The 24,482-nt window shown below is 49.6% G+C and overlaps 1 protein-coding gene across 2 annotated transcripts in view; it reads right to left on the bottom strand.

The window, feature by feature from the left end:
* The window catches only part of LOC137420987 (microtubule-associated protein 1B), a 61,881-nt gene extending 53,400 nt beyond the window's left edge, over positions 1-8,481 (bottom strand). The window contains exons 1-2 of one of the 2 annotated variants that reach the window (XM_068106589.2): positions 8,238-8,481; positions 425-526 (exon numbers count right to left, since the gene is read on the bottom strand). In XM_068106589.2, coding sequence (XP_067962690.2) covers positions 425-526; positions 8,238-8,361 — 226 coding nt within the window. In that variant the 5' untranslated portion in view covers positions 8,362-8,481. The remainder of the gene's footprint in view (positions 1-424; positions 527-8,237) is intronic. The other variant, XM_068106590.2, reaches the window with a different exon arrangement.
* Between the last annotated feature and the right edge of the window lie 16,001 nt (positions 8,482-24,482).

Genomic DNA, 24,482 nt, shown 5'->3' with positions numbered 1-24,482 from the left:
GACAAGTTTCAGGAGTTCAGCTGTCGAGGTTGGCGAGATGTTTCCCGGTTTTCCCGAGTGGACACACGTGTTCCAGGCTTTGTGGAATGACCGGAGGGTGCCTTCGGTTGGACTTTCCTTCTCGGAAACGAAGGCTAGTCGACTGAAGGCAACCGCCTCACCACAGGTGATGTACCAAAGGCACGCAGGACAGGTACGAGCAGATTGAAAGACATTCCAAGTGTTTGCCTAGCTCGTGATTTTATCAAAATCTGAAGAGAGGAAAGAGGCTGCTGCCTGGCTACATGATGGATGAAGGATATTATGGAAAATAAAGGTTAAAATTTGGCAAACAATAATAAATAAATAAACAGTATTGTGCGAGAAAGTTGCATCATTCTTGGAAAAGCAATTTGCAGGCGAAATGAAACGTCAGCAGCCTCACCTTTATCCTCAGAGTGAGGCCAAGCAGAATGGCGAGAGATGAACAATTTCAGCTCCTTGTCCAAGTCACAAGCTTCCGGCTGCACAGGCCAAGATCGCAACCCTGCAAAGGGGGTATTCTGTTAATCGTTGCGTTCATCTACAATGGTTCAAATTTGAATTGGACCTTTGCTTACAATGGGCACATTAATGTGAACGGATCCGTCCATAATGGTGGAAACAAATCAGTGTTTCCGGCCAGCTTTAAGGGATGTGCTGGAAATCAAGATGGTGGCAAGTGAGAAAACAGAGTGGAACAGGAAATTATGGAAACTGGCAACATAGTGGACAGTCGTGCATAGTGAGTACACTTACGCTTTGATCTGTCTGGGGTTAAATTCCTAAACTGATATTTCGCAGGTTGGGCATTGCGTCATTTTCGTGTAGTATTCCAAGACATGTTATTACCTCCACCACCGAAGGTCGACGGCAGTTATGTTTTGACCCGTCTGTTTGCGAGCAGCATATCTCAAACTTATGGACAGATCCGGACAAAACTTGGTGCACAGGGTGGGTGTCTGACAAGGATGAATCGATTCGATTTTGGGGAAGATCTGGATCCGAGAATTTATTATTTTTTTATTTTAAAGTGATTCGTCACCATTGAGGGAGGGGTGGGGCCAAAAAACAATACATGGCATGATATTTCAAAAAGTTGTGGATGGATTATGACAAAAATAGACGAATGAGTTGGGGATGTGACAAGAACAAGAGATTGGGTAGGGTTGGGGTACAGTCCGGAATCAGTCGGCTACAAAACGTAACTGTTCATAATGGTTGAAGTGTTGGTCAAATTTTTATTTATTTATTTAAAGATAAGGATATGCTTAAAAACTAACAAAATGTTTCAATGGTCAGAAATGGCTGAAAATGCAGGCGAGACGCTTTAGGAACATCCGGGCTTCTCTCTCGGGTCCACCCCAGAGACCCGGAACTCCAACCTGCAGTAGTAGGACCCTCGACCAGAAATATTTAATTTAGACCTGCATCTGAAAAGATCAAATATAAAAGACCAAATAAGTGGTGTTTTGAGAAGGGTGAGCCAGTTATCGCTGCTACACCAACCAAATTACAAATTCCTGCTCTACGCTGCAGGGAGCACCGTTTCAATGGCACAACCCCACTGCAACAGAGCAAACCCATGCCCACAAAAGAACAAAAACATCACACATGTTGAAAGGCAGAGAAAGCTTCCACCGATTGGGACAACCGCATCCAAAGCAGGAGAATACCTCAGAAATCAACGGAAGTATTGGGTTTTTCACAATTACACATGCCTGTCCGTGCCGCATCACCAAGAGGCAAAGCAGAAACAATTTCAGGTTTTCAGCAACCACACCGCAATTGCTGTGGAGGTTATATGGCGAGTCCGGACCGCGAAGCGACACAGCTGCTTTCAAATACACAGCTGCGAGGTGACAACTCAACGTCATGTCATGTCACGTCATTCCCAGTTGTGGCCTTGCAAACATTCCAGCTGGCCTTTGTTACAATGGGTTCATTAAAAGCGGACTGGCACCATGCTCCGGGGAATTGGAAAAGATGTCGGCCCGAGAACAGCGGGGCGTTCATGATGCTTTGTACAACGAGGTCGAGGAAGTGCTAACAAGGCATCAATGGACGTGGATTTGTAACATGCATGCACACACACCATCTTGTATCCCAAAGGTGTGCAACATTGAATGGTGGTTTTCCTTCCTCGACGTCGTCTGTCGTTATTCATTCGCTTCATTAATTTTCATTCCTGCGTTTCGCACAAAACAAAAACACGTCGGAATCCTCAAATTTCACTGCAGGTATGCGGCTGTTCGGTTCTGTTTCAAAATCCAATGGCAAACCCTTAAATTGAGTCGATATAAATTCATAAAAACGAGCAGAGCTTTCCTGCCCTCCTAAAGGGTGACGCGAGCCATCAAAGGGATGCAGAATCCATTCACGCACACTCACAGGATGTGTGTCAGCATGCAGGAATGACCCAGGAGTCACCCAAATTAGCAGATTTTCCTCAGCCGTACTACAAGCAGACCCCTCACTCAATTAGGCGATACAGAACGGTGGCCGCGCTAAAATAACCCACAATATTGCGTGAAGTCAGAGTACTAGAGGAGAGAGGGAGGTAACCAGCCTTGATGACGTAACGGGTAGGGCATCCACTGCAAGCCTGGGACGTTCGGCGTTTGAGGACGACTCCTGCTGAGTCATGCAAAACACGAAAAGTAGTACGTGCTGCTTCCTTCCTCGACATTCAAAGGATAGAGAACGGATATAACAACCACAGGTTGGCAACAATTGTGCACGATTGATGGGCCTAATGGCCTCCCGAGTGAAAGTTCCTTGCAAGGAAACTTACAATGAGTGCCAGCCAAGGGTTATTTCCCAAGTATGTGTAAACCATCCTCTCAAAGAGAGAGAGTCATACAAAATTAATTAATTAACAAACAAACGGTGGATCACGTGATGCACGTCCTCGGTTCCGCTTCCGGTTACATGACGATCACCATCGCAACTGATGCCTCGTTTCTGCATCACTTGAAACCGTCCCCATAAAGTAATCGCTACCGTCTTGAACCAGCTACTTTTCATCTTTCGCATTCAAAACTCAACTGATCTTCCTTCTCAAAGCCACGTCGACCTCTGCAGCCCCCCGCAAGGCCACGTCGAGCTCACAGCCCCCCGCAAGGCCACCTCGACCCCTGCAGCCCCCCGCAAGGCCACGTCGACCCCTGCAGCCCCCAGCAAAGCCACCTCTACCCCTGCAGCCCCCCGCAAGGCCACCTCGACCCCTGCAGCCCCCCGAAAGGCCACCTCGACCCCTGCAGCCCCCCGCAAGGCCACCACGACCCCTGCAAGGCCACCTCAACCCCTGCAGCCCCCCCCCCCCGCAAGGCCACCTCGACCCTGCAGTACCCCCACCCCACAAGCCTATCTCGAACTATGCAGCCCCCCCCCTCCACAAGGCCATCTCAAACTATGCAGCCCCCCTGCAAGGCTATCTCGAATTATGCAGCCCCCCCCCCCCCGCAAGGCCATCTCAAATTATGCAGCCCCCCCGCAAGGCTATCTCGAACTATGCAGCCCCCCCGCAAGGCTATCTCGAACTATGCAGCCCCCCCCCACAAGGCTATCTCGAACTATGCAGCCCCCCCCGCAAGGCTATCTCGAACTATGCAGCCCCCCCGAAATGCGATCTCAAACTCTGCAGCCCCCCCCCCTCCTCCGCAAGGCCATCTCAAACTCTACAGCACCCCGCAATGCTCTCTCAAACTCTGCAGCACCCCGCAATGCTCTCTCAATCTCTGCAGCACCCCGCAATGCTCTCTCAAACTCTGCAGCACCCCGCAATGCTCTCTCAAACTCTGCAGCACCCCGCATTGCTCTCTCAAACTCTGCAGCCCCCCGCAATGCGCTCTCAAACTCTGCAGCCCCCCCCGCAATGCTCTCTCAAACTCTGCAGCCCCACACAATGCTATCTCGAACTCTGCAGCCCCCCCCCCCACAAGGCGATCTCTAAACTCTGCAGCCCCCGCCCCCCACAACGCTATCGCAAACTCTGCAGCCCCCCCACAATGCTATCTCTAACTATGCAGCCCCCCTCCACAAGGCCATCTCGAACTATGCAGCCCCCCCCCCCCCCCGCAAGGCTATCTCGAACAATGCAGCCTCTCCCACAAGGCTATCTCGAACTATGCAGCCCCCCCCCCGCAATGCTATCTCGAAGCCCCCGCCCCCCACAACGCTATCGCAAACTCTGCAGCCCCCCAACAATGCTATCTCTAACTATGCAGCCCCCTCCGCAAGGCCATCTCAAACTATGCAACCCCCCCCCACAGACCATCTCAAATTATGCAGCCCCCCCGCAAGGCTATCTCGAATTATGCACTCCCCCCGCAAGGCTATCTCAAACTATGCAGCCCCCCCCCCCCCCCGCAAGGCAATCTCAAATTATGCAGCCTCCCCCCGCAAGGCAATCTCGAATTATGCAGCCCCCCCCCCCCCGCAAGGCTATTTCAAACTATGCAGCAGCCCCCCGCAAGGCCACCTCGACCCCTGCAGCCCCCCGCAAGGCCACCTCGACCCTGCAGTACCCCCACCCCGCAAGCCTATCTCAAACTATGCAGCCCCCCCCCCTCCGCAAGGCCATCTCGAACTATGCACCCCCCCGCAAGGCCATCTCAAATTATGCAGCAGCCCCCCGCAAGGCCAGCTCGACCCCTGCAGGCCCCCCGCAAGGCCACCTCAACCCCTGCAGCCCCCCGCAAGGCCACCTCAACCCCTGCAGCCCCCCGCAAGGCCACCTCAACCCCTGCAGCCCCTGCAGCCCCCCGCAAGGCCACCACGACCCCTGCAAGGCCACCTCGACCCCTGCAGCCCCCCCGCAAGGCCACCTCGACCCTGCAGTACCCCCACCCCCGCAAGCCTATCTCGAACTATGCAGCCCCCCCCCCTCCGCAAAGCCATCTCGAACTATGCACCCCCCCCGCAAGGCCATCTCAAATTATGCAGCCCCCCCCGCAAGGCTATTTCGAACTATGCAGCAGCCCCCCGCAAGGCCACCTCGACCCCTGCAGCCCCCCGCAAGGCCACCTCAACCCCTGCAGCCCCCCCCCCCCCCCGCAAGGCCACCTCGACCCTGCAGTACCCCCACCCCGCAAGCCTATCTCGAACTATGCAGCCCCCCCCTCCGCAAGGCCATCTCGAACTATGCACCCCCCCCCCGCAAGGCCATCTCAAATTATGCAGCCCCCCCGCAAGGCTATCTCGAATTATGCAGCCCCCCCCACAAGGCTATCTCGAACTATGCAGCCCCCCCCCCCCCCGCAAGGCTATCTCAAACTCTGCAGCACCCCGCAATGCTCTCTCAAACTCTGCAGCACCCCACAATGCTCTCTCAAACTCTGCAGCCCCCCCCGCAATGCTCTCTCAAACTCTGCAGCCCCCCCCGCAATACTCTCTCAAACTCTGCAGCCCCCCCCCCCCCGCAATGCTCTCTCAAACTCTGCAGCCCCACACAATGCTATCTCGAACTCTGCAGCCCCCCCCCCCCCCCGCAAGGCTATCTCGAACTCTGCAGCCCACACCCCACACAACGCAATCGCAAACTCTGCAGCCCCCCCACAATGCTATCTCTAACTATGCAGCCCCCCCCGCAAGGCCATCTCGAACTATGCAGCCCCCCCACAAGACCATCTCAAATTATGCAGGCCCCCCCCCGCAAGGCTATCTCGAACTATGCAGACCCCCCCCCGCCCCCACAAGGTTATCTCGAACTATGCAGCCCACCCCACGGCTATCTCGAATTCTGCAGCCCCCCCCGCGACCTCGAACTCTGCAGCCCCCCCCCCCGTGGCTATCTCAAACTTTGCAGCCCCCCCGTGGCTATCTCAAACTTTGCAGCCCCCCCCCCCCCGCAGCTATCTCGAACTCTGCAGCCCACCCCGCGGCTATCTCAAACTCTGCAGCCCCCCCCCCCCCGCGGCTATCTCGAAATCTGCAGCTCCCCCCACAGCTATCCCGAACTCTGCAGCCCCCCCCCCCCCGCGGCTATCTCGAACTCTGCAACCCCCCCCCGCAGCTATCTCGAACTCTGCAGCCCCCCCGCGGCTATCTCGAACTATGCAGCCCCCCCCCCACAAGGCTATCTCGAACTATGCAGCCCACCCCGTGGCTATCTCGAACTCTGCAGCCCCCCCCCCCGCGGCTATCTCAAACTCTGCAGCCCCCCCCCCGACCCCCGTGGCTATCTCGAAATCTGCAGCTCCCCCCGCAGCTATCCCGAACTCTGCAGCCCCCCCCCCCCGCGGCTATCTCGAACTCTGCAGCCCCCCCACGCGGCTATCTCGAACTCTGCAGCCCCCCCCACGCGGCTATCTCGAACTCTGCAGCCCCCCCCACGGCTATCTCGAACTCTGCAGCCCCCCCCCGCGGCTATCTCGCTCTGCAGCCCCCCCCCGCGGCTATCTCGAACTCTGCAGCCCCCCCCCCGCGGCTATCTCGAACTCTGCAGCCCCCCCCCCGCGGCTATCTCGAACTCTGCAGCCCCCCCCCCGCGGCTATCTCGAACTCTGCAGCCCCCCACCCCCACAAGGCTATCTCGAACTATGCAGCCCCCCCTCCACAAGGCCATCTCGAACTATGCAGCCCCCCCCGCAAGACCATCTCAAGTTATGCAGCCCCCCCGCAAGGCTATCTCGAATTATGCAGCCCCCCCTCCACAAGGCCATCTCGAACTATGCAGCCCCCCCGCAAGGCTATCTCGAATTATGCAGCCCCCCCCGCAAGGCCATCTCGAACTATGTAGCCCCCCCCCACAAGACCATCTCAAATTATGCAGCCCCCCCCCGCAAGGCCATCTCGAACTATGCAGCCCCCCCCCCCCGCAAGGCAATCTCGAATTATGCAGCCCCGCCCCCCACCCCCGCAAGGCTATCTCGAACTCTGCAGCAGCCCCCCGCAAGGCCACCTCGACCCCTGCAGCCCCCCGCAAGGCCACCTCAACCCCTGCAGCCCCCCGCAAGGCCACCTCAACCCCTGCAGCCCCCTGCAGCCCCCCGCAAGGCCACCACGACCCCTGCAAGGCCACCTCGACCCCTGCAAGGCCACATCGACCCCTGCAGCCCCCCCCGCAAGGCCACCTCGACCCTGCAGTACCCCCACCCCGCAAGCCTATCTCGAACTATGCAGCCCCCCCCCCCTCCGCAAGGCCATCTCGAACTATGCACCCCCCCGCAAGGCCATCTCGAACTATGCACCCCCCCGCAAGGCCATCGCAAATTATGCGGCCCCCCCGCAAGGCTATCTCGAATTATGCAGCCCCCCCCCGCAATGCTCTCTCAAACTCTGCAGCACCCCGCAATGCTCTCTCAAACTCTGCAGCCACCCCCCCCGCGGCTATCTCGAACTCTGCAGCCCCCCCCCCCCGCGGCTATCTCGAACTCTGCAACCTCCCCCCCCCCCCCCGCGGCTATCTCGAACTCTGCAACCTCCCCCCCCCCCCCCGCGGCTATCTCGAACTCTGCAGCCCCCCCCCCGCGGCTATCTCGAACTCTGCAACCTCCCCCCCCCCCGCGGCTATCTCGAACTCTGCAGCCCCCCCCCCCGCGGCTATCTCGAACTCTGCAACCTCCCCCCCCCCCCCGCGGCTATCTCGAACTCTGCAGCCCCCCCCCCCCGCGGCTATCTCGAACTCTGCAACCTCCCCCCCCCCCGCGGCTATCTCGAACTCTGCAGCCCCCCCCCCCCCCGCGGCTATCTCGAACTCTGCAACCTCCCCCCCCCCCCCCCCCCGCGGCTATCTCGAACTGTGCAGCGCAGCCCCCTCCCCCCTCCAACTCTGACTAGGGAATCATAAAGCAGCGAATACTGTTCTGAGCATCCATGAAGCTCACTCACATCGATCACGGCTTTGGCCTCGACAAAATGTAGTGATCGATAGTCAGGAAATGTCACCTTTATATTTAATACTCTTCATCGTCTTCCAAGTCACAAGGTCATGTGGGTACGATCTGCTCCTGACAAACCAAACCAGCTTCCCACGCATGGAAAACCCACTATCCCTAGTGATTAGCAAAGACAAACGGAGACAGGAGACGGAGGAGACGGAGGAGAGGGAGAGGCACTGGAAGGGGAAAAATAAACTCTCCTTAAAAGGTTGCGGCATCGACAACAACAAATGGCAATCTGCAAAATCTCCCCCTGCAGGGACGCTCCGGGTGGGGGTGTCGGGACATTTCACAAACACCCACCGAGCCAAACGAAGCAACAAACATGTCCGTTACCTCGTTCCAGATCGGCCGCCGCCTCTTCCCGGGCCAGTACGTCCACGATGTCCCCGAGCACGACGAGCGCAAAGTGCTGAGAATCCTGCCAGCACGAATCCCCGTGCGCTACCGCCGCAGCCATGGCCGCAAAACGCACACACGCCCAAACGAGCACGTGGCTCGCGAGTGCAACGGTCCGGCATACATCTGCGGATACGCGCGCCCATTGGACGCCGAACTCTCGGTCGCGTCACCGCGGGCCAATCACGATAAAGGAGGCGGGGCCTGCGAAGCGTTTTTTGTCCTTTCCGCGGGAAACGACACAATACTGTATGAGGCGGCGAAGATAGGCGTACAGATTAGTCCTAGTACAGTGTAGTTGTGCAACTGAATTGTTTGTGTCTGCGTGAGATTACAATTTGGTTGTTCTCGTTGGTTTGGAATTCCTAATCGGCTGGACGGACTCCATGTAGGGTCGGAGATGGAGATCCAGGACCCTCTGAAAATGGAGTCGCTCGACCCACCATCACGATTCCGAGTCAATGACAGCGGCAGAGTCCATGGATATCATTAATCAATTCAATCCTTTATCCTAATCATCATCCTGATATCATCAATCATCATCGTCGTCATCATAATCATCTGAAAAGGTTATAGACGGATTCGGACAAAACTTGGTGGACACCTGGGTGTGTGACGAGGACGAAATTATTCCATTTTGGTGAAAATCCGAATACGATAATTTTCCTCTACCGAGTGCACAGTTAATTAATATGACCCATGTATAATTGGGTCCCCTGTACAGGTAAGGCCGTGCACGCAACGTGTACAGTTGGTTTGGCTACAGGTAGACTTTGTACAGTAACACTAACAGGTAACTAACTTCACAAGACCTCTTGGGGCTGGTTTTTTGGTCATCGTTTCAGCCTGAAAAATGTCGTCTTTGATTTGTTACCCACTTCTTACCCACATTGAGTGGTAGGTACTACATTCCTGATAACCACTGAGTAGTGGAAGCAACACCATCAGAATGGTCAGCGAGTGGTCAGCTAATTGAAGCAGGTACAGCAACAGAAGCAACAGCGGCTTTATTCTCTTAGCTGGTTTTGAGAATGCTGAAGGCTTCTTTTTACCAACTTCTGATGGGGAACTTGTCATGTCACATCCTGTTAGTGCATTGGATGCAGGAAGTGATGTCACACAATGTTGGGCCTATATTCTCAATGATGGAATGGATGGCCATGAACCGGATTTTGTCCTTACCTCCAATACAGAACCATAGCTCCTTGTACCCAGTGCAGTGAAATGAGCTACACAGTGCATGAACACATCCGTGTCTGCGGCCTCAACCACTACTCGGCTACATCTAGGTGCACCATGTTTGGGATGCAACAGCATCCAGGTATCAGCTTCTTCCTGATCAGATGACAGATCCTCATTTATCTCACATGTACCTTTGGTGATGCACACTCCCTTTTTCCCATCCTGGAATTCTACTCCGACTACCGACAGATAAACAAGGCAACCTGGACCTCATTTCCCACAGATTCTCCAATTCTGCCATTAAGATGCTCTTACTCGTCCTCCTCATTGAACCATCTGCATGGAAGAGAGAAAAGGAAACCGCGGGCAGTTGAAAGCTGAGAATGTGCTTCAGATCAATTTCCATTCTCTTGCCAACAATCACTCGGTGAGCAAACAGATCACGGTAAGCAGGTATGGTGATGACATTGTCATGGGCGGTCTTCAGTTTTTTTTTCTTCCGAACGATGGCGGAAAATGTCTTGCTTGATACTTACATGTGGCAGTCGCTCCCAGAAGTTCACTTCATTTGTCCTGAGCATTTGGGTAACAAATGACATCATCTGTTCCTTGCAAATCTTGTAAGCATTGATCAATCAACTGGATACATGTCTTTGAGTACTCTTATGACTGCAGCCCTGGCTTGTCAGAAACCAGTGCTGTACAGTGGAGCACCTGGGTGTTGCTTTATTCCTAAAAATGCCACCTTTCGATTTTGAGTCAAGGTTGATTGACTACGGCTCCACCGCCATATTTGTCCAGACCTGGGTAAAGGGTTGCCTCGATGTACTGATGGTTCGACTCATGAACTCCACACGGACATCAGGGTATCTTTCTGCCAGTTGATTCATGTCACCCAGATACACTGGTAGTCAGCATGCGTACTTCATCCTGTCCATCGAATAGAAGAATGGTCACATGTGGTGCCAAAGATGCTGGCTTTGATGAACTGCGAAAGTGTTTCTTTCACCTATTTCTAGCAAGGAATAACAGAATTGATCATAAAATAAAAGCCACTACAGCTGGGCACACTCTGCCCGTCAAGATCCACAAGCTCCATCGGAGAGATGTCTACATCTGAGTTTAGTTGGACATAGTCTGATAAGGGCCCAAGCTAGATCCATGCCCAGGAACCAGTCTTCTGACACCTTGTTGAGAAAGTCAGTAACCTTTAGTTGTTCTCCTTGCACACTGAACTCAAGTATAGCTTGGTCCATCATGATCGTGTCAAGAGATCTCCTCCTCTGAGAATGATCTGCTGCTGATCCGTATGACTACAGCCAATGAGTTAAAATTAACCTTGACCTTTAACTCAATGGGATAAAGATTTGTGTTTGTTAGATTTAGGAATACTAGGGCATGCCCGTACTATATATATATCTAAAATTATATCCCCCCCCCTATTTACATGAAATGGTTTGGTCCAAAGCGAACGGCTTGCGAGTGGTGACAATCCCCCCCCCTCTATTTACATGCAATGGTTCGGTCCAAAGCGAACGGCTTCCGGAGTTTGGTAAAGAAATCGCCATCGCGTACACAAACGCGCAGGAAAGCGAATGAATCGCAAATTCGTTTTTATTAGTTGTAAAACATAATGCCCAATTATTCAATTAGCGCCAACGTATTTTGGCTGTTTGCAATTTAATCGCAAGGCAAAGTAGAAAGAGAAGAGGGAAAAAAAGAAAAGCCTTGCCTTGCTGCAAACAGCTGCTGCAAACAACAACAACAGGGAAGGCTGCACTGTCCGGAAGTTGGCATATCGCAGTTACGATTATTTTAGTGTTAATGGCCAATTATTCAATTAGCGCCAACGTATTTTGGCTGTTTGCAATTTAATCGCAAGGAAAAGTAGAAAGAGAAGAGGGAAAAAAAGAAAAGCCTTGCATTAACGCATTAACGCTTGCATTGCATTAACGGTTCGGCACACGTGATAGCTCGCTGCTCTCTGATTGGTTGAAGCGTTTTTTGGACATAGCTCGGTAGGTACTTGTCCGATTAATTTCAAACCTTGAAAAGGCACATCCTCGGGTCCCCAGCAATATACCTGGCAAGTTTCAAGTATATCGGACCCGTGGTTGTCGAGAAACAGCGGTCACAGACAAACACACAGACACACAGACACACAGACACACAGACACACAGACAGACACACAGAGATTACTGGAATTATAGATAGATACATCCAAAATACGGTTACAATCTGGCAGGAGAGCACGAGTTATGGCAAAGACAATATTTAAACGATGGAAAGCATCTTAAAATGCGTCCGCTCTATACTCAAACTAAACCTGACAAAAACAGCATCTAACTAGAACGACATTCGTATGTTTTGTATTCCACTGATAGGTCGGATCTGGATTCAGACCTGAACCAAAATCTAATTGTCTCGTTCTTGTCACCGAACCAACTCGTCCATAACCTTTTAAAATATCATGTTATATATGGCTTTTCGCCCAATCTCTCAATAGTGAAGAAACACTTGAAAAAATTAAATAATTCTTGTATCCGAATCCATATTCATATCTTCACCAAAATCGTATCTACTTGTCATTGTCAGACACACCAACCTGTCCACCAAGTTTCGTCCAAATCTGTCCACAACTTTTTGAGATATCCTGCCATGTATAGTTTTTGGCCCTATCTCCCAATGGTGAAGAATCACTTAAAAAATTCTAGTAGCCAGATCCGAATCCGGATCTTCACCAAAATCTAATCATTTCGGCCTTGTCACATACGCTATAGGGGTGAAAACATGACCTCCATCCACCTTTGGTGGCAGAGGTAAAAAAACAAGGAGCTGAAGACTTCGGCCAAGAATGGGACTTTAGTACTTCTTCCACTCAGGTGTTGAATCGCTTTCTGTTCGTTATATCCGATCATTATATTCCCGAAATTTCCTGGGTCATATATACATACATTATATACAGTGCCCTCCATAAATATTGGAACAGTGAAGTAAAATTAGTTATTCTTGATATATATGTTATTAACTTATTATATAGAAATATTGTCGCGTGTACTCGGTGTACCGGTGTGTACCCCGGTTTAGAATAGGTACACCGTATCCCTGCGTGTCGTAAGAGGCGACTAAAGGGGTTGGCGTCAGGAAGGGCATCCGGCCATAAAAACATTGCCTCAAAAAGAGAACCATGACAATTACGACTACATATGGGCAGGGTATAGCCCGAAGTACCCCGTGGGGGACCTCACTCCCTCTCGTCCCAACTCAAGGTGGAGAACCCGATCGAAGCAAGGGTGGAAATCATTCCATTTATGACGACGAAACGTCTGATGCCCGACGTGGAGATCGGTTTCTGAGATTTGGGACATGGAATGTAGGGACAATGACAGGGAGATCATGAGAAGTGGTGGAAGTATTGATCAGAAGAAGAGTGGACATATGTTGTGTGCAGGAGACGAGATGGAAGCGAAGTGGTGTGAGAATGGTGAAGGGTAGGCAGGGCCAGAAATACAAGTTTGTGTGGCAAGGGTGCCCGCAGGGCATGAATGGTGTTGGTGTCCTTTTTTCTGAGGAGTTTGTAGACAGTGTGGTGAGTGAGTGATAGGTTGATGATGGTGAAAATGATGATTGGAAAGCTCTTGGTGAACATCATCTCGGGATATGCTCCGCAGGTCGGTCGGAGCGATGAAGAGAAGGACAAGTTCTGGTGTGCTATAGAGAAGCTAATGGAAAACGTGAAAGATGAGGAAGTTGTTGTGGTAGTAGGAGACCTAAATGGACATGTGGGAAGGAGTATGGACAGTTTTGAGGGAGTTCATGGGGGTTACGGATATGGTGTGAGAAATGGAGAAGGTGAAAGGATTTTGGAGTTTGCTGATGGAGCTGATTTGTTGTTTTGTAATACTCAGTTCCAGAAAGAGGATAATAAGCTTGTTGCATACACGTCAGGTGGGTCGACGACAACCGTTGACGACCTGATGGTGCGTAGGCGAGATAGGGGGCACCTCCGGGACACAAAGGTGATCCCGGGGGAGGAGGCTGTTTCACACCACCACTTGGTTGTCTGCGACATAAGGGTGAAAGGTGCGAGGAGAGCTCGGCGGGTGAAGTACCAACCGAGAATGAAGGTGTGGAGGTTGAAAGAGGTGACAGTGAGGGAGGCATTCAAAGAGAGGCTGAGTATGGCAGAGGATGATGTGGTTGAGCTTGAAAGTGGTTGGATGTCAATGAAAGATAGTCTGTTGGGAGCCGTTGGTGAGGTATGTGGATGGCCAAAAGGACCAGCGAGGCACTCGGAAACATGGTGGTGGGATGATGAAGTTGGAAAGAAGATTGACGAGAAGAGGAAGAAGTTCAAGGAGTGGCAGAAGGCGAAGGGTATGGGGGCAGAAAAGGCAAAGCATGAAAGTTATAAGGCAGCCAAGAAGGCTGCAAAGAAAGAGGTAGCAAAGGCACAGGAGGCATGTAGGAAAATGTTCAGAGGACACTTGGATTTGGATGAGGGTCAGAGAGCGGTATTGAGGATTGCAAAGCAGATAGCGAAAGAGAGGTGTGATGTGATGGGGGTGAGTTGCTTGAAGGATGAAGTGGGACAAATCGTTGTGGACCCAGATGGAATTAAAGGAAGATGGAAGAGATATATGGAAATACTGTTGAATGCAGAGAATGAATGGGATGGCAACATAGAGAGTAACCCAGTTTTAGGACCGGCAGAGAAGATAACCGAGAAGGAAGTTGAGGAAGCGATAAAAGCAATGAAGAGTATAAAAGCGGGAGGGCCGACGGGAGTTGTGGGAGATATGTTGAAGGCAGCGGGAAATTGGGGTGTGAAGAGAATGACAGAGATCTGCAATCTGGTGGTGAAAGAAGGCCGCATTCCAGTGGATTGGGAACTGAGTACCCTCGTCCCTCTATACAAAGGGAAAGGTGACCCTCTGGACTGTGGCTCGTATCGAGCGATAAAGTTATTGGAGCATGGAATGAAGGTATTGGAAAGGGTGTTGGATAGGAGGATAAGGAAGAAAGTGAAGATTGACGAAATGCAGTTTGGATTTATGCCAGGAAGAGGAACGACAGACGTGCTTTTTATTGTGAGGCAGTTGCAGGAGAAGTATATGGAGAAGAGGAAGAAGTTGTTTCTTGGGTTTGTTGATCTGGAGAAAGCATTCGATAGGGTTCCACGTGAAGTAGTGACATGGGCATTGAGGAAGTTAGGAGTGGAGGAATGGTTGATCAGAGTAGTGATGGCAATGTACAAAAGAGCGCACACAGCTGTAAGGACGAAGGACGGGAACAGTGGTGAGTTTGAGGTGAAGGTGGGAGTGCATCAGGGGTCGGTACTAAGTCCACTACTATTTGTAGCTGTGATGGAGGTGCTGGCTCAGAACGTAAAGGAGGGTTTACCGTGGGAGTTTTTGTGTGCAGATGATCTGGTGTTGATTGCAGAAAGTATGGATGGACTGAAGGAGAAGATGAACAAGTGGAAGGAATGTATGGAGACAAAAGGTCTGAAGGTGAATATCGGAAAAAACAAAGGTGATGGCAAGTGGTAAAGCATGTGGTGAGGCGGAAAGAACTGGGAAGTGGCCGTGTGCTGTGTGCAGGAAGGGTGTCGGAGTGAATTCCATTCAATGTGCAATGTGCGCTGAGTGGGTTCATCAAAAATGTAGTGGTTTGAGAGGGTCATTAACCAGTGTGGCAGCTACATTCAAGTGTAAGGTGTGCACAGAGGGAGCTGCAGATGGAGGAAATGTTGAGTTGGATCTTGGAGATGGCGTGAAGCTGGAAGGTGTGAAAACATTTTGTTACCTAGGAGACATGCTGAATGGAGAAGGTGGATCAGACTCGGCAACAGTTGCTCGAGTGAGATGTGCATGGAAGAAGTTTCGGGAACTGAGTGGCGTGCTGACGAGGAGGGGAGTGTCGTTGAAGCTGAAGTGAAAGGTGTATGCTGCATGTGTGAGAAGTGTTATGATTTATGGGAGTGAAACATGGGTAACGAACGTAGAGCAGCAACGAAGGCTGGAAAGGGTGGAAATGCGAATGGTTCGGTGGATGTGATGCGAAAGATGATGGGAATAGAGCCTGTGATGATGAATTGCGAAAGATGATGGGAATAGAGCCTGTGATGGATGCTGTGAAGAGGAACAGGTTGAGATGGTTTGGTCATGTGTTGAGGAAGGATGAAAGTGACTGGTTGAGAAGAGTGATGGAAATGAATGTAGAAGGAAGTAGAGGACGGGGAAGACCGAGAAAGACTTGGCTAAAGATGGTCGAAGAAGAAATCCGGGCAAGGGGGTTAACAAGGGGAGATGCAGAAAATTGGGCAAAATGGAGAAGATTGTCATGGGGACCGCAAGGCTAACCCCCGCTCTTGCAGGGAAAATGGCCTTAAAATGCCTGTTGTTGTTGTTGTTGTATTGTCACGTGAATACCTTGTGTGGTGAGCACCGCAGGGTAGCACGGATGACCAAACGAGCTATTACTCCAAGGCGTTCAATCAAATGACGGATAATACGCGTGGGGGAGCAAGAGGGAGAGAGGAAACAGGAGCCTTACCTGAACGACTTCGACCCGATGTCTTCAACCCTGCAATGAATCAACTCAAACATCCTAGGTTTAAAATGTACGAAAATAACAGGTTTAATGAAAATAAATGCCAGCAAACAAAGAAAATGCACGATGAACTAAATTCCTAATTTGCAGCGCTCCCACAACCAGACTCTTGTACAGACAATGGGATAAAATAACTGGAAAACAATTGTGTAATTTATGTAGGGGACTCGACTCAAATCGGCTGGTGTGATCTCGTCAGGGGTCGTCAAAATCGTCTGGGGCGTTGGTGGGAACCCTTCGCTCGTTGGCAGGAACCGCCTGTTCGTTGGCGGGAACCCAGGCCTCGCTGTGTGTCGCACTGCAGCGAGCCAGCAGTGCTCGTCCACCCGTCGCTCTTGCTTGGAAAGCCCGGCTCTTCCTCCTCATGACCACCAGCAATATATCGGTGCACGGCCGCCTGCGACGAGATCCAAAATCAGAGAAGAACCAGAAGGGCGTTGATGCAGAGAGAGATGACAATGTGATCGTTCACCAACAAAGTTCAAAATGAACAGGTGCAAGAGTCAATCGGTCAGAGTGAGGAGCCAAGGAAAAGAGAACAGAGAATGTCCGCTCGCGCGTAAAGCCAAGAAGAAGATCGAAGCGAAGCGAAATGTCTGCTGGCGCATTAAGCCAAGAAGACCAGCGAATACGACAAGAAAAAATATCCGCTCGTGCGTTCTTTTATCACCCAGGCTCTGACGTCATTGGTGGTGCTTTGCCAATCAGTGAGTCGCTCCCTACCAATCCTTCCCATCAATCAAAACCCTGCCCAATCACGGCTCCTCAGGGCGTGACCTCGGCCTGCCCGACCTGTGTGCTTCCAAAGTCGGGGTTGTCAGCGGTAGGGCTTGATGCATGACTTCCGGTTAGCTTTTTAATTAGTCAGCGGTAGAGTTTAAATGCGGGCAATTGCATGGCTTGGCTATGTGTCTATGGTGTGGTGCCAAAAGGGACATAGGAAATACATTACAGAGGTGTCGAAATACAAGGGATACATTACCCATAATCCCTGAGCGAATTAACATACCCCACTCCTCGTAATGGGACAAAGATGCACTTAATCCGAACACACGGTCTACCGGATCCCTACTTATAATAATAATAATAATAATTCATTTATTTTGTATAGCGCTTTTCAAGAAGCCCAAAGGCACTTTGACAGAGTGGAAAACATAATGCATAACAATACATGAAAACAACAATTGCAAAAAGACAAGAATCAATAGGGAAATATTTAAAGCAAAAGGAGGGAGAAGGAGAAGAGATAGTCAGGGGTTAAATGCTGTGGGTTGAATGTTGAATGCAGTGTTGAACATGTGGGTCTTTAGTGATGTTTTGAATGTGGTGAGTGAGGAGGAGTCTCTGATGGTGTGAGGTAGTGAGTTCCAGAGGGTGGGAGCAGCGATGGAGAAGGCCCTGTCCCCCCAGGATCTGAATTTGGTCCGGATGGAGGGGGTCAGGAGGTTGGTACCAGCAGAGCGGAGGTTGCGGGTGGGAGTGTGTCTGGAGAGGAGGTCAGCCAGGTAGGATGGGGCCAGGTTATGGAGGGCTTTGTATGTCAAGAGGAGGATTTTGTACTGGATTCTCTGGGGGATGGGGAGCCAGTGAAGCTTGTAAAGGACGGGGGTGATGTGGTCACGGGTCCGTGAATGGGTGAGTAGACGGGCAGCGGAGTTCTGAATGTATTGGAGTTTATTGGTGATTTTTGAGGGTGAACCATAGAGGAGGCTATTGCAGTAGTCCAGACGGGAGGTGATGAAGGCGTGGATGAGGGTTTCTGCAGCCGTGGAGGAGAGGGATGAGCGGAGACGGGCAATGTTTTTCAGGTGAAAGAAGGCTGACTTTGTGATCTGTTTAGTGTATTTGTCGAAGGAGAGGGTTTGATCAAAGATGACGCCAAGATTCCGGATGTGAGGGGAGGTGGATACTGGGATACCGTCGATGTTGAGGGCAAAGTTATGGGTGGATTTTGTGAGCGTTTTTGGGCCAATGATGATTATTTCAGATTTATCACAGTTAAGCTTGAGGAAGTTGATTTGAAGCCAGGATTTTATTTCAGTGATGCAGTTTGTCATGATAGAGTGGGTGTCGGTGGAGACGGACTTGGTGGAGATGAAAAGCTGGATGTCATCGGCGAAGCAGTGGAATTGGAGACCATGACGGCGGATTAAGTGACCGAGGGGGGACAGGTAAAGGATGAAGAGGAGGGGGCCAAGAACTGAACCTTGGGGGACACCTTGGGGGAGGGGAGCAGTGGGGATTTGCAGTTATTGATGGAGATGAACTGGTGTCTGTCAGAGAGGTATGATTTAATCCAAGAGAGGGCAGTGCCGGTAACGTTAAAGGTGGATTCAAGTCGGGTGAGGAGGATGGTGTGATCGATGGTGTCAAAGGCAGTGCTGAGGTCGAGGAGGACGAGAATGTTGAGGTTGCCAGCGTCAGAGGAGAGGAGAAGGTCGTTGGTGATTTTGAGGAGAGCAGTTTCAGTACTGTGGTTGGAGCGGAATCCAGATTGGAATGTTTCATACAGGTTATTGGCAGAGAGGTGATGTTTGAGTTGAGTGGCTACAGCGCGTTCCAAAACTTTTGACAGAAAGGGTAGGTTGGAGATGGGTCTGAAGTTGTTTAGGGTATCAGGGTTTAGACCAGGTTTTTTTAGAATGGGGGTAACAGCAGCAATTTTGAGGGAAGGTGGGATGATGCCTGTAGACAGGGAGGATTATAGTACATTGAGGTGGTTATAGTACTTATAGTACATTGAGGTGGTTCTTCTTCTCCACGACAATCGGAGCATGCTCATCTATACAAATATACCTGGACTAAAGTATCACTACCACCTACAAACATAACAATATATATTTTATAATAACAATGTTATCATTACGGTCATCTTTTATTTGCTCAGCAACAAGAAACACCTGCCAGTCATCTGTTTCAATACTTATGCTTAACTAAAATGGAAGGACTGAACATAAAAAGTGTTATTATTCTACAATGGTAAAACATATATTCATAGAAATACCAAGAAATAAAAGTTGACCTTCTGTACTCTTGCCTCATATTCACCTTTTGATCTGAAATCCAATTTTCTTGAGTATTTAGCAATAATAACAAATTTTCCAATACTTATGGAGGGCACTGTATATGAATATGCACTCGTAGAATCGGCAGAGAAGACGCTGAATGTTGGGAAATACAAGGTATTGGGTAATGGGTAAGATAATGGAAATAGGGACCATGACATTGTGCAACAGAGAGTTTTGGAACATGTTGCACAGAAGAGAAATCTAAGGGTGGGAGATTGTAAGGCAGTCATCGCAATGCCAGAGAGCAATGGGAAAAAGTCATGTGATTCGATTTGGGATGTATACTTTGGGATGATTTGGGATGTATACTTTGGGATGATTTGGAATGTATACTTTGGGATGATTTGGGATTATTTTTTTTTGTATACAAGATCGAGGCTCGTGTAAGAGCTAGCATTAATCACAAAAAAAACAAACGGACACATAACACATAATAAAGGGAGCAGGAGACAAGATGGGGAGAGAGAGGGAAGCACACAAGTACAACCTTAATGATGATGTTTACTTTAGGATGATTTGGGATGCATGCTTTAGGATAATTTGATTTGGGATGTATACTTTGGGATGATTTGGGATGATGCCGTTTGGTCCAGTTGCAGTTACTGATGCTATCATTGCCAGGGAAGTGAATAAAACTGACATGGTGGCACGCAAGGCATTATGGGATAACTCTGAAAACCCTCTATCGGGACATTGGCAGAAATGGAATTTCGATCGGAATTGAATTGGGTCTCACTCACAAACCAGAAAAGGTATTACTCACTCGTCATGCAAAAAACTTCCAAAAACCGGTATGATTAGAAGATGTCATGCACCAAACCGAAACAGCAACAAATACAGCTCCAACGATGGCAAAAAGACAAAATAAATATATAAAAATAAATATCAAGAAATATTCACCAACAACTGGGAGAATGACAAAAGAGCAGGAAAACACAAAAATAATTGGACAGAGTGGGGATAAACAAAGAAGGCTCATTGGTGTGGATAAGAAGAGGTCAGCTCAACTGGGACGGCGAACGAATCATTTTATTAATGAACAGGACCAAAGACACCACACCAATGGATTTAGAAAGATGGCAAGACTGCGTCAATTGGACAAGTGTAGGTTCTGCAAGGTAGAAACAAAAAAGCACAAGTCACATCCTATTGGGATGTAAAAAACTCATGTCAGAGTAGCTGTACACCCAAAGACACAACAATGTATGTCGAGTAATCCATGACACATCTGCAGATATTTCAATATCCCAGTTCCACAAAACTCATGGAAACGTGAACCAAAAGCCATCATTGAATACAAGGACGTAATGCTCACATTCGACTTGATGATCCCATCCAGTGTGAACATAGAAAACAAAGCATTACGTCCGGACTTTGTACTCAGAAACAAAAAGGAAAAAGACAGCATTGCTGATTGAGATATCAGTACCCAGCAATTTTGTGTGATATCAAGAAATGATATCTGCCTGTGATATCTGCCTAAATAATGCAGAAATTAAGAAAAAGACCAAATGCCAAGACCTCAAGAATGAAGTGAAAAGATCCTGGAAGCTGAAGAGTTCCAAAACTGTACCAGTGATAATAGGGCAACGGGAATGATAAAGAAGAACTTCACAGAGATCTTAAAAACCATGATCAAACAAACTACAGTTGGACGCTGAACGGAGCTCAGTGACGATCCTGAAAAAAGCTCTTGGAACAAAACTCTGAGAACAACATAACTTCACAACTTAGCCCATGAATCGCAATTCTTCACTGAAGCGGGGATGGATACATTCCAGTAGGGCTCCGTTCCACTTTCTAAAACCCAAATTATGGAGACAACAACGATACAACACATACCAACACACACACAAACGCATGCACGTCACATATACACACGCACGTCACATATACACATCACACACACACACACACGCCACATATACACATCACACACACACACACACACACACCAACGTTAAGTCAATCCCCATTCAACTGTCCCAACCTCTTGATTATATAGGTCCATCTCCTGTTCTCCTCAATTGCTGGCCCGTCCCGGTATTCCCTTTCTCCATATCCTCCTCTCGCGACTCCCGAATCACATAATCACCACCATCGCCTTGTTTTTTTTGGTTTTTTGTATACAAGATCGAGGCTCGTGTAAGAGCTAACATTGATGACAAAAAAAAACCGGACACAAGACAAAATAAAGGGAGCGGGAGACAAGATGGGGAGAGAGGGGAAGCACACAAGTACAACATTTGAGAGCAGGGACATCTGTGGGAGGGAGAGGACTTGGGGGGAGGAGGCATGGGAAGGAGGGGTAGGGGGTGGGAGAGGAATAAAACACATGGACATTGCTCGGACTTCCAGGAAAGAAGTCGGTATTCAGAAAAGTGGATCTGGGGGGAATTAACGGGGGTAGAAAAGATCAAGGTTTTGGATGGGGGAAGATAAGAGATGATGGTGAACAGCTGTTTTAAAGATCTGGAGGGAGGAGTGGGATTGAAAAGAGAGGGAGTTTGTTCCAGAGGTGGGAGAAAAGGGGAAGAAAAGAGTGAAGGTGAATAGAGAGTCTTGATTTTGGCAATTTCACCAGAAGAGGGTTGCTCACAGATCTTTTGTGACCTGTAGGAATATTTGGGGGGCAGAGCACAGATAGAGCTGGGTGAGCGAGGCCAGATAGGAGTCGGTAGAAGACAGAAAGACCACCAACCTGCCTGTGGTGAATGAGTGAAAGGCCCTCACAATCAGCTTCATCGCGGGAGATTCCAATGATTCTGAAAGCTTTGGTTTCAACAGCGTGAAGCCGAGCTAGATGTGAGGCAGGAGCACCAGCCCAGAGCGGAGAGCAGTATTCCATTGAGCTTCGGATGAAAGCCTTGTAAGTGGTGAGGAGCTCAGGTGTGCCAAGGAAGGACGTCGCACAATGGAGGATGCCCAGTCGGCGACTGGCTTTGGAGGCCAGCTTGGAAATGTGGTTTTCCCAGGAAAGATCATGACAGATAGTGAGACCCAAAAGCTTGAGCGCAGAACTTCTTGGAGAGGATTGTTGAGAAAGTCGATGGGAGGGTTGTCCAGACGGTCTTTTTGGAGAGACATAGTAAGAGTGTGAGATTTGTCAGGATAGAAAGACATGTTCCACTTGTTTGACCAGACTGTGATTTTGTCCAGGTCTGCAGAAAGTGAGGAGGCTGCAGACTGCAGATCTGAGGGAAGAAGTATGGCGTGGCAGAGCAAAGAGATAAAGAGGATTTTCCAGAGAGTCGGAGAGATCATTGATGAAGACCAGAAAAAGCACAGGGCCCAGAACACTACCTTGGGGAACTCCAGCCTGGACAGGAAGGGGAGATGAGAGAAATCCATTCAGGGCCACACGATGACTACGACTAGAGAGGAAGTCCGCAAGCCATGCATGGAGATTTCCATGGATACCATAGGAAAAGAGTTTGGTGAGCAGAGCTGGGTGCCAGACCGTATCGAAGGCACGTGATATGTCAAGGGAGACAGCTCTGATTTCCTGTTTTGCATTGAGGACCTCCATCCATTGATGAGACAGTAGAAGCAGCATGTGCAGAGTAGAGTGACCTGGTCTGCATCCAAATTGATGATCGGAGATCAAGCCATTGGAGAAGAGGAAGGATTTGATATCCGAAGAAATGATGGATTCCATGACTTTGCTGATAATTGGGAACAGGCTGATTGGTTTGTACAGACTTGGCATTTAATATGGAATATTTTTTTTGTGGGGGTGAACTTACTTTTCAAGATGTCTTAGAATCAAAAGTTCATTGGAATTATGTTGAAATTACTCTAGATTTTGTTAATGTGACCTTCAAAAGAAACAAAAACCACATTTGACATTTCGAAACAAATAAATTGATCCTTGAAAGTGATGTCAACTGATATCGAACTCAATTCATGGACAGTACTGTGTTAAACTTCTGTACGTTTTCCAGAAGTATCTCTTTATTTTGCACATTAGCCAAATTTTTTTTTAACAAAAACAAAAGTTAAATTACGACTGGGATTACGGACAGTAAAATTACAGTTCAGTACTTCGTGTAACCCCCACGAGCATTCAGGAGAGCACGTACACGTTGAGGCATGCTGTTCACGAGATTTGCCAAGGTTTGGACAGGAATCGCTTGCCATGCAGTGACAATAGCCTGCTGCAATTCACGCACAGAGGTCGGCTGCTGGTCCAAGTGGTCAATTTGACGCGTTAATTCTGCCCACAAGTTCTCTATCGGATTCATATCCGGGGACATGGCAGGCCACTCCATATGCTCTACACCACGGTCAGCAAGAAAGTGTTGGATCATGCGAGCACAATGAGGCCGTGCATTGTCATCTTGGAAGACAAAGTTTCCTCGAAAGGCTGCACGAGCAAATGGAAGCAATGTTTCTTCCAGAATGGCCCTGTACTTGAACTGGTTCAGGTTTCCATTCAGAACCAGGTCAGTTTTGCCCCCTGCTTGAAAAGCAGCCCAAACGGTCACCCCACCACCTCCAGCTTGGACTCTTGGCACAATACAATCTTCGTTGTAGGCTTCATGCACTTGCCTGCACACTCGGACGCGGCCATCTTGACGATAGACCAGAAATCTAGACTCGTCACTGAAGATCACGTGATTCCAGTGTCCTGGCTGCCATTGACGGTGCTCTCTGGCCCACTGCAATCGGCGCTGGCGGTGTTGTCTGGTCAGGCGTGGCTTTCCCAGGGGACGCCTGGCATGATAGCCTGCTTGAACCAGTCGTTGGTTGACGAGCCTTCTGGATACAGGCACATTTGTCAGTTGCTGCCACTCAGCCCTAAGCCGATTAGCTGACTTGGTACGGCCATTGCGGACTAACCGGTGCAGCTGGCGATCATCCCTCCTTGTGGTTGTGCGGGGACGTCCTGGCCTCGGTATTGGAATAGGGACACCCCTCTGAGCATTTCGTTTCAGGATCTTTGACACCTGACCTTGAGTGATGCCATACTGCCGAGCAATAGCACGCCGTTTCATGCCGTAATTTCGTAAAGCCACCACTCCATGACAAACAGCATTGTCGAGTTGACGGACCATCTCCAGAGGAAGCGGCAATAACTTTTGGAGATGTGCAGCAGTTGTTTTCCACTAATACAGAACGCAACAACCCTTGTATACCCAACTGTGAAGCCAATCATCAAATGCACCTGTCCGTACATTTTGCCACGCCACCTGTGATATAATCCTGTTGTTGACTTCTTGCTGCGACAGACAATCAGTGACATGGTTCTTTTAACAAATAAATCACCAAAGTGTAAAAGAAACTCACCAGATTGATATACTGAGTGAAGAAAGT

This window comes from Myxine glutinosa, chromosome 2, assembly GCF_964187855.1.
Source record: "Myxine glutinosa chromosome 2, kmMyxGlut1.1, whole genome shotgun sequence".
Taxonomy (NCBI): domain Eukaryota; kingdom Metazoa; phylum Chordata; class Myxini; order Myxiniformes; family Myxinidae; genus Myxine; species Myxine glutinosa.
This window is presented reverse-complemented; position numbering and strand designations above follow the sequence as displayed.